Raw genomic sequence first — 10,946 nt, forward strand, 5'->3', positions numbered from 1 at the left:
TTGAAAATCGATCGAAATTTATGCATTGTCTCTCCCGGAAGATGCCCATGTACCTACAAGCCCCAAATTTGCCATTCCAATTTTCTGAGGGGGTTCTCAGATGCCTGACGCCAGTTCGGGACAGTCCAGGATAAGAGCCCCTAAAAACATGATGTTTTCGGTTAACTTCTCCGGAGAAAGGGCCGCTGGATCGCAGAGGTCCGCGAACGCCGTGGGCTCTGCAGGCGCGTCTCCGTCTGCTGTGCGCGTGTGCCTGGGCTGAGGCTGAAGGTGGCAGAGGTGCCCGCCTCGGTGACCACACGGTGTGTCTCACCCTTGGCTTTCACCGCAGCCTCTTCCTGTCTGTCACGGCTCCGAGCTGGCCCGCCGAAGCCGGTGTTGGCTGGATCGCCTGTGAGCCATATGGAAGCAGTTCCCTGTAATGCTGCTTTGAGAGACAGAAGTGTGGAAACAAAGCCACGTCTCTCCCCGAGCGCCCAGCCCTGGGCCCGCGGACTCCGTGAAGCTCCCACGCCCTCACCTTGCCAAGCCATCACTCCTGAGCTCCCCGGGACACACGCGGAGTGCGGACACGCCCGTGGGATGCTCTTGGCATGGCCCTGCTCTGGACAGGGAGCACGAGGTCGCTCACGGGCTGTGATTCCCATCACGCCGTGAGGCAGATTCAAGGTGCAAGAGCCCGGAGCCAAAACCTTCGCTGTGAGAAAAATCAGAAGCCCATCCAGATACAACACTTACATGTCCTGTCCGGAGGGAGGAGAGAGGCCGAACTAAACCCTGGCGTCAACAACTGTGGGTGCTGTGACAAGGCACGAGAAGCCACTCGGTTTTCAGAGAGAGAAAACTCTAAAAACGGCAACAAAGAAGCAGACACGTCTTGGCTTGGGATCTAGGGATCCAGTTGTCTTTCCCGGTTTGTCCCTTGTTTTGGTCCTGTCCACCTCAGGGCATACGTGCGTGAGACAAATCAGTAGCTTAGCTCAGCTCGTCTGGTCTGGGCCCTTGCACGTTTTCACCTGGTAGCAAGCGAGGACCTGTGGCACCTGCCCATAGAGTGAGGCCTAAGGCCGGCCTGGAACACGGCGTTTCACTCCGCATTCGACGTTGTGACGATAATCACGCTTTCTTACAAAGCATCTCTTCCTAACACAAATAGAATCTCGGGCGAGGTGGATGTGGGGCTGTTTCCCAGGATGATTTTTATGACGTTTTCTCTTCATACACTGTTCGCTTCTTTTTGATTGTCACCCCCTCCCCCAAATAATCTATTCCATGACAAGGAGGGCCGTATCGGCTTTCAAGGGCTTGCTCACCCTCCTGTCTTCTCATATTATCTCTTTCTGCTTCCTCATTCACCTTTCTAAGGTGAGATCCTGAGAGGGAAGACTCTTAAACCAAGCACGGCGGGTGGCAAAGGAATATTCAAACCAAAGACCCTGCTGATGTTAACGGGACTCCTCCCGCCCTCGGTTTAATGCAGCGAGAGGGATCATGGCATAGAAGGAAGAGGCCTGGGTTCTCATTCTTGGCCTTGTATTTTTTTTCTCATGTTTTTTGTGTGTGCCGTCTCTGCGCCCTCTGCATGAAGGGAAACACGAGAGACACGACACACGGACCCTGTCGAGAAGAAATGCCAGAGATTCTGTTTTTCACAGACTAGCCAGACCGACCGGGAACGTCCCGGCTTCAAACCTTTGTGAGCTGCCTTGACGCTTCGGATGAAATCCACACCCCTTTCCGTGACCGTCAAAGTCTTGCATTCTCTGGCTCCTGTCTTAGGTCACGTGCTGCCATCCTGCCCGATGTTCACTAGGCTTCGGTCACACTTTCGGGAAGATTCTAGAAGGCCAAGTGCCCTCTCCTCCTGTGGGCCTTTGCGCTGACCCGTCCCTAGGCTCGCAACACGCTTCTCCTTGCTCTCTGCTCATCTTGGGACTCGAGCGTCACCATCTCAGTGGGGCTCCCTTTGACCGATCGACCTGAAGTCAGCTTTTCCCTTTTCTCTTTCCCGCTGAACCTTTATTGCAAGAAGTACTGATTCTGTGTGTTCATCGGCCTCGTTAATCGATCTCCCCCGCTAGTCAGGCGTCGCACGAGGAGAGACCAGGTCTGTCACCGTCACGGTTTCACTCCCAGGGCTCACACCGAATGAGCACGTCATGGCAGCTCAATAAATGTCGAAGGAATGAACACAGGCTCCTCGCTGGAGACGATGCCGCTTTCCGTTAGGGTTTCAGGGGGACTCACTCCGGTGTGGCAGAGCTAAACCGGAGGCCGGAGACGGGGGTAACCGCCTGTCCCGTCTGCCACCTGGGATCTCAGGCGAGGTGCGAACGGAGCAAGCAGGACCTTGGTGTTTTCATCTGCGTGCCGAGAGCCTTAGTGCTCGTGATTTCTAAGACCTTTTCTAGGCTCTGAAAGTGTGTGGAGTATGTTTGTAATCTATCCCCTTCCCTCCCCCCCCGCCTTCCCCACTTCTTTTTTAGAAACAGATCTTGGGATTTTAATGGAGGGCAAAGAAATAAGACCCAGGATCTTATACGATGACATTTTCTAAAGTTATAATGAAAAAGTTTGACAGAGATGGCTTGTGTTTATTCTTAAAGGGCCCAGGGAATTTATTCTTTTTTACAATCAGAGGGAGCTGCTGTGAAATCCCATCTTCTCTCTCAGTCACTACCACTCGAATCCCTTTTCGTGTGCCGCTCGCTATCGCTACCTGTGTGGGAGGGATTTCGTGCGTGCCCTGACCTCACCCAGGGCCTCTCACAGCTAGTCCGATACCTGGCACCTCGTAGGTTATCAGTGAAAGCAGGTTGGCTTGAGTGGAGCGGAACGGGGGAATCCACTTAGATCAGCTGCTCACTGTGAGATAAAGACAGAGGCAGCCTTTTGACTTCCAAGCTCTGCCACACCTGGAGTCACCTAGGAGACCCAACATCCACTACGAATCCCCGGATGAGAGCTCTGGGATTATTTAAGAATGGTAGTCGTTAGGGCGAGGAGAGTAACCGCAGCCTCCACGGGCTGTACGCTTCTACTGCGCCAGGCACGGCGCTAAATACTTTTCTTGTATGAGATGATTTATTCATCACCATCATCCTACAGAGCAGGGGCCGTTACAGCCTCGCGTTTGACAAATGTAGCCATAGAATCGGTGAAATGGTTCAAAGTCTCACGGTTTCTAAGCAACCAAGTGCTCGCTACCCTCCGGTACAGGAAGGGCCCTTTCCTTTCACGTGGAACATGCATCTCCTGCCTTCAGAGGGACACAGGAGGGCCGGAGGGTCCTTCTTGCACCAGCTGTTTCTGAAGTACCTTGCATTCAAAAGAATCAATATGCCAAAGTGGCATATTTGGGGGAGATATGTTCTGAACCCCTCCGTCCCACTATAGACTCAGAAGGCAGATGAGCGGTTAACCTTCACCAGGCTCTTGAATTCTTAGATGCAGCGTCACGGGCAGAGAAGAAGAGTCTGGGGAACATCTGGACCGGAAGCGGTTGTGAGAGGCTGCACGTAGCATCGTCCCCTCTACCGCACACTGCTCGAAAGCTGGTCCTAGAGATGAGCTCGGAAGTGTGCGTTGCTGTCGCCACTCTGCCCGTTACTGTGCTCTTTTGAGGAGCAGGCATCTTAAGACAGCAAATTAACGCACCTCCAGGATGGGAGCAGGTGTCTCTGCACAGACAGCAGGACTAAAGGCTCAGGTCATTCCTTTGCAGATTTAACGATAATAGATGTCCAGGTGTAGCATGGCAGCTCAGGGTGGAGCAGGTGCGGTATGCTAATCAGCCCTTCGGCTTTCAGCCAGGTCAGATTTCTGCCCTGTTCCTCCTCTTTTTGAAAAATGGTGGTTAATTTCTGATGGTCACTTTTCCCGACCTTTGCCGGTTGGCACGTTTTATTGATCCCACCTCGACTGGCAAAAGGCGGTGTATAGACAGACCTCCCGGTGTGGCATCTGTGTAGTCACATTTTGAATTTTCTTCTTTCCCTTTCCATAATCTCCCTTTGTCCCCATAGAGTGACAGGTGAGCTCGAATCAAACTTGACTACCTTACTTTCGAAAAGTTGTCGGCCCCTGTTCTCTGCGGTGGCACAGGAGCTAACTTGTTTTAGTCCAGATGATACCAGTAGTGACGCGTGTATAAAAGCATTAACAGATACCACTGTTTTTCCGTTTACAAAATGCTTTCACACCCGTTCTCTCATTTTAAAGGAAAATACGTGTTATTTGCAATGTTTCCATAGGGTTGTTATTATTATTAGCGTTCGCCTGCATTCTGATCCCTTTCTTCCTTTTAAAAAACAAAACAAAACAAAACAAAAAACTTGATTTCTTGAGAATGAGGAGTGGGAGAAAGGGGTGTGTGTGTGTGTGTGTGTGTGTGTGTGTGTGTGTGTCTGTCTGTGTGTGTCTACACCTAAATAAGCAGAAGGAGGAAAGAAATGCAGGGTCTTTCAGAAGAGTAACATGAGAAATGCTTGACAGAAAATTCTATTCGGCAAAAAACCAACCAAGCACATTTAAAATATCAAAAAACAAAAATCGGGAATATGAAAGTGGGAATGAGGTTGTTAACGTGTGAGTAACTAAACTCTCTTTCCTTGTGTTTATTTAGGTTGGTGTAGTTCGTTCCAGTTGGACTTTATAGTAAAAATAAATGAACCGATATAGATGATAGCCCTTTGGGGCTGAAACTGATGTGTATTGATTAGTTCATATTGTGCAGACAATTTATTTCCTGTACATCTTGCTACTTAGCAAAGCTGTGATCTGCAGCAGGAAATGAGACATAGAAAAAATATGACAGACCAGCTGGACTTGAGCATTTATGTGTGGGAGGGGAGCGAGTGGAGCAAACTTAATGGGCCCCGATGTCCACCCAGTGATTGCGAAATCAAGCAAGTGATACCCATAAAATGAATGTCAGTAATGAACGGATGTGTGATGGTGAGTTTCGGTGAATACAGTTATAACTTGGTCTCACGGTAGAAGGCTTAAGAGTGTCAACTTTAGCTCTGAACCCAGCTCTACTGATTAGGAAATGTGATCTTGGGCAAGTTACTTAAACTTGCAAAACTTCGGTTTTCTTAATTGTAGAAAGGGGTTTTTATTAGAATGAATGAGGTAATTTATCTCAGGTTACTTAGCATCCTGTCTGGGGGCAGAGCAAGCGCTCAGCATGGTAGTTAAGTTGTCTTCTAAGTCCTTGTCCCATATTACCTCAATAACCGCCTGAAACAAATATTCTTGTAGACATAACAGATGGACAGAGAGGGCAAGAAATGTGCCCAAGGTCACATACAACAGTTGTGAGCAGCAGAGCTGATCGTCCACCCAGGTTTTCTGGCTCCACAGGCTGTGAGCTTATCCACTATTCCCTGTTGACTCTCACAGTAGTTTAGGAACTGAAAATGATGCAACAGACTTGAAAGAGTGACAAGAGGGGACCCCGGAAGACGGCATAGTGGCTAGCAGTATCAAAGATCTCTTACTCCAAATTTTAATTAAAAGTTTTAGAATAGTTCCAAATAATGAAAGTATTCAGCAGTTACCACCATCACCATCACCACCAACATCACCGCCACCGTCACCAACACCACCACCATCCACCGCCATCACCGCCACCATCACCAACATCACCACCGCCGTCACCAACACCACCGCCTTCACCGCCGCCATCAGCAACATCACCACCACTGTCACCAACACCACCACCACTGTCACCAACACCACCACCATCACCACCATCACCAACACCACCGTCACCACCACCATCACCACCACCACCAGCAAATCTGGACGTTCCCAAAAGCGCACCTGCTGCCATCAACATTGTAGGATGGAATGGAGAAGAAGCCTTTTCTCCACCTGGTATGTTCTCAACCGCTGGATTCTCTACCATTAGAAACTATAGTATTTTAAATCACCTTCAGACTCAGACCTGCTTGGCAGTCCCATCTGTGAATTTGTGGTAGGAGGTTTCAAGGGTCTGTCTGTACCCTTCCCCGAAGCGCAGAAGAAGCCTGCTCCTGCTCTCCTGCTGTGATTACAGTCAATTCCTTCCTTCTTCCTGGCCTTCAGCTCTCAATCTGGCTCCAGACTGCGGGGGGATTTAGCATGAGGCCATGTGGGATTTGCAAGTGGCTCATTGTAACAGGTAAGACAAGGAAAGCATGGTAGCAATATTTATATCAGAAGCAGCCGGATTTAAAGCAAAACAGTACAAGGATGAATATTTTATATCCACTGATAATAAAAAAAAAAGTCTTAAAATTTTGTGACCAAATACCATTACATCAAAATATATAAAGAAAAAAAATCCTACGGATATATAAGAAGAAATTGAAACTACTGAGAGAGACTTTAAAACACTTAAGTCCGTCAAAATTACGTGTTAGGATCCACATAATGTAATTAATGCTCCATTAACAGCTATGTGTTGAGCGTTGCATTCCGAGGGCATATACTGCATTTACGGGCCATTAAAAACGGATTCTATGCTTGCCTCTAAAGAAGATTGCAAAAATACTAGTAAATAGGTCTCAGCGAAACAAACCGCCGGGGAGGCCTCGCCCTACAGCAGCTGCCGCCCAGTCCTCGCTTCCTCCGGCAGAGGCGTGAGCGTCTGTCTTCCTTCCAAGGCTGACTGACCCCTTCATCTGGGTTCTGGATCCCACCCCCTCTGCTTCCTCAGAGACCTCATACCTCTCTCAGCTTCTTTCTCTCCCTGCCCCGCAATCAGGCATCAGCATGACCAAATTTCTTCTATCTTAAAAATAAGAGTATAATTTTTGAAACGCGTGTGTGTGTCTGTGTGCGCGCGCACGCGTGTGTATGTTGGTGCATATGTATGTCTATATCTTTAACTCTCCACGTCTCCAGCGGCCACTCTGATCTGTCACTTACCCTTACTGCCAGGGTTTTGGAAAGCTGTTTACGCTTCCTGCTTCGAGTTTATCATCATTTATTCCTCACACTACCGTCTCCTGTGCCTGCCGCTCAGCCGAAGCCGCCTGCACAAAGCCCATTCGCAGTCTTCTTCCTGTTTCCCTCAGAAAGCACGCCGAAGCCTCATCCACAGACACGTGGTGCCATCGGTCCCTCCCTCAAAGTCCTCTCGCTCAGCAGGGTTCTCACTTTCTTTCCGGTCCGCACTACAGCTGTGCCATTTCCTGCAGAAAGGTGAAGAAACGCCCACAGGCTTGTGACGATGGAACCATCCTCCCTTCCAGTCCCTACGGCCTGGCGTTTTCCCTGACCACATCCCTTGCGTCAGTCATCGGTGCCACACAAAACGTGGTCACAGACACGTGGCACCAGGATCGCCTGGGAGGCCGGAGATGGGCCGCCTCCCATCTTGGCTCTCACATGGCACTTCTGGGTCAGGATTCCTGTGAGTAGGGCAGGAGAACTTTCTGGAGAGTGACAGAACTGAACAGAATCTAAGGATGTTAAGGCCTGAAGCGGGTCCCCTTATTGGCTGCTTCCGTTCTGAGCCCCGCCCAGCTGCCTGCAGTGTGTATTTCTCCAAGCATGATGTCGCTGTCGCCAGCCGCTCCAGTTCATCGCCCTCTGCCCCAGGGAAAAAATTTCCCCCACATTTGGACCGTTGTACTAAAATAAGATGCCAGGGGTTCTAGTCTGACAGGTTTTACTCACGTGTGTAATTGTCAGTGGGTGATGATTGGAACAGACACACACACACACTCACACACACACACACACACACACACACACACACACACAGACACACAAGACAAATGCTTCTCAAAGACCCGATAGCCCAAGTTCACGGAGATTTTGTAAGAGAGCGATAAGCCTAGTCGACCTGCCCAAATAAGTTACCTTCAGCTCAGGAAAGCTTTCTAAGTTACCTGTAGTATCACAATAATTCTTATGTCTATGCACGGAGCTTCTTCTTGTAGTTAAATATACATTACATGACATTTACTGTTTTGACCACTTTTAAGCGTACAGTTTGGTGGCATTACGTACATTCACGTAGTTGTGTGGCCATCACCACCCTCTCTCTCCAGAACTGAGACTCTGTACTCTCTGCATAATCCCTCCCATCCCTGCCTTCCCCAGTACCTGGTGACCAAAGCATTCTACTCTCTGCCACTCTGGACTCAACTGATCTCGGTGCCCCCTGTACGTGGACTCCTACGGCATTGGTCCTTTGATGGCTGGCTTATTTCACTTACCAGGAATGTCCAGTGTCCCTGTTCACCCATGTTATGTAGTGTGTGTCAGAACTGCCTGCCTTTTTAAGGCTGAGTAATATTCCATCACATATATTGACCACCTGGAATTCATACACTCATCTGTGATGGATACTTGTGTTGCTTCCACCCTTGGCTCTTGTGAAGAGCGCTGCTGTGAACGTGAGTGTGCAAATATCAGTTTGAGTCCTGCTTTCAAGTCTTTGGGGTGTATACCCAGACATGGAATTGGCGGATCGTGGTTATATTTAAATTTCGAGGAATGTTTTTCATAGCAGTTGAATCATTTTATATTCCTACCAGCAGCCCATAAGGGTTCCGATTTCTTTATATTCTGACCAGTACTTGTTTTTTTGGGGAGTGGGTGATGAGTTTTTATTTTTTTGTTGTTGTTGATAATGGTCATCCTAATATATGTGAAATTATATCTCACTGTGGTTTCGAATTGCATTTCCATAATGAGTAGCAATGTTGAGAGTGTTTTTATTTGCTTATTGACCATTTCTCTACCTACTCTGGAGAAATGCCTATTTGAATCCTTTGCCCATTTTTAAATTGGGTGGTTTTTTGGTGATGGTGTTGAGGTGTAAGAATTTTCTGTATATTGTCGATATGAACCTCTTATCTGATACATGACTCACAAATATTTTCTTTCATTGTATGGGTTTCCTTTTCATTGTTGGTAATGTCCTTTAATGCACAAAAGATTGATTTTGATGTAGTCCATTTATTTTTTTTTTTCATTCGTTACTTGTGCTTTTGGTGTCTTATTCAGGAAATCATGGTCCATATAAATTGTTTTTCATCTTGTTTTTTTTTTTTCTAATTCATCAATATATATGTTGGCAATCTCTCTACATCATGTCAGATAGTTTCTTATTACTTCTATCAGTTTTGCCGTATTCTTTAGTAGGATGTGCCATTATTTGTTTAATCCCTCCCATAATAGGGGACATCTTGATAATTCTTAATTCCTTTTTGCCTATTTGCATTTTCAAATTTTCAATAATAAACATATGTTTTTATTTAATCAAAACTTGCAAACCAGTCAACAAATAGTGACATCCTTTGATCAAACGATTTCACCACAGAGTTTTTCCATCCAAAAAAATTGTCCTCTAGAAGGTAAACAAATGAAAAATGTCTACTCGAAGGAATTTATATCGCTGATAAAATATTGGGGTCATTTAGTAACAGGTTTAATGTTCAAGTAGGGGACACGTGAGACAAATTTTTATATATGAGCTTGAATTATTATGTGGGCATGAAAATTGATTTCGGAATATGTAAGAGCACCAGGCACCAGGATCTTTAGGGGGCAATTACCTTTGTGTGTGTGTGTGTGTATGTGTGTGTGTGTGTGCATGTGTGTGTGTGTGTGTGTGTGTGTGTGTGTGAAGGGCATGATAGTAAATAGGTTAGGCTTTATGAGCTGTATGCCCCCCTTTCCGATTGACTTGCTTATTTTATGGGGCTTCAGTGTGCAAGTTTTACATTCATCTCGTATCAACTCCTAGGAGAAGAAAATGTAATTGCCGTTCCTTTGGGAAGTCGGAGTGTGAGAATCACAGCAAAAGGACCTGCACATCTCTGTAAGTAGAATTTAATCTTAGCCTTGTTTTCTGTCCTGAAAGTTTAATTCTCAAAAAAAAAAAAAAGTTATCTTTCTTTGTGTTAATGGGTGTGTTGACAAACATCTCACAGACGTTGACTCTGAAATAGTCATGATATCCATGGGGACATAGATCAAACCCTGAATTTTTCTGTTTCCATGCTCCAGTGGGAAGTATACCAGTTTGGGATTAATCCCCATCACGGGAAAGGAAATCAAGTCGTATGTGACAGGAGCTATTTTTACGTGGAGCGTACGCTAGGATTCAAGAGTGGGCTGGAGGTCTCAGCAGGTTGGAACAGAAAACCAAGTTTAAAGCTCAAAAGCGTATCAGCGAATGTAGCCGACGAGGGTGAGCTTTGCTGCTGACGTATCATGATCTCGGGGAAGACACTGCTTTCCTCAAGTGCGAAATGGTAGAGGACTTTGGCCAAAGTCAGGTGGCATCTCCCCTGTCGTCATTTTTCTGATCTTTTGGAATCTTAAGGAACTGGAAATACCAAAGTGTGTCCCCTTCTCTCTCAAGGTCTCCCCGTGGCCACGGGCTGGACTTCTTTAGTCTTTTTTTGAAGGAAAATGGATCTCTGCCAAGACTGGACCCCTGGTCTTGGAGGAGCTTACTGTGTTCAGCTTTCTCTTCTTCTAAAAAGTACAAAACACTATTAGAACTATTTTAGAGCCACTTTAATCAAGGTTCACTGGATAAAAGTGCTGCATATTTTGCCATTTGTTTTGCCCCTGAGCCACTTAGATTTTTAAATTACTAAAATTTGTCAGGGCCAGAAGCATCTTACATTTTTGGTAGCTTCTAAGTGTGTGCGTGCGTGCGTGTGTGTGTGCGTGTGTCTGTGTGTATGTGTGGGCGTATTTTGGATCCACAACTAATATTCCAACCAGAAATGTCCTTTGAGAAAAGTTTATCTTAGAATGTTTAAATAAAAATATTTAAGATCACCAGTAACATAGATCGAAAACTTGCAAGAGAAATTCTGTAGTTTATTATGATCTAAATTCAGGAAACAAGAGACAGTCTTTGTGACAGCGGGAGTGAGCAGTGATTGGAAAGCCTTTTTATTTACTCTTAAGTTTATTATTTGACTTGT

At 46.5% G+C, this 10,946-nt stretch overlaps 1 protein-coding gene across 1 annotated transcript in view; it reads left to right on the forward strand.

Moving 5' to 3' along the window:
• The window catches only part of ADAMTSL3 (ADAMTS like 3), a 173,645-nt gene that overhangs the window by 80,126 nt on the left and 82,573 nt on the right, over positions 1-10,946 (forward strand). Inside the window, exon 7 of the mRNA XM_015593473.2 lies at positions 9,749-9,823. Coding sequence (XP_015448959.1) covers positions 9,749-9,823 — 75 coding nt within the window. The remainder of the gene's footprint in view (positions 1-9,748; positions 9,824-10,946) is intronic.

This window comes from Pteropus alecto, unplaced genomic scaffold (genome assembly GCF_000325575.1).
Source record: "Pteropus alecto unplaced genomic scaffold, ASM32557v1 scaffold60, whole genome shotgun sequence".
In the NCBI taxonomy this organism is placed as follows: Eukaryota; Metazoa; Chordata; class Mammalia; order Chiroptera; family Pteropodidae; genus Pteropus; species Pteropus alecto.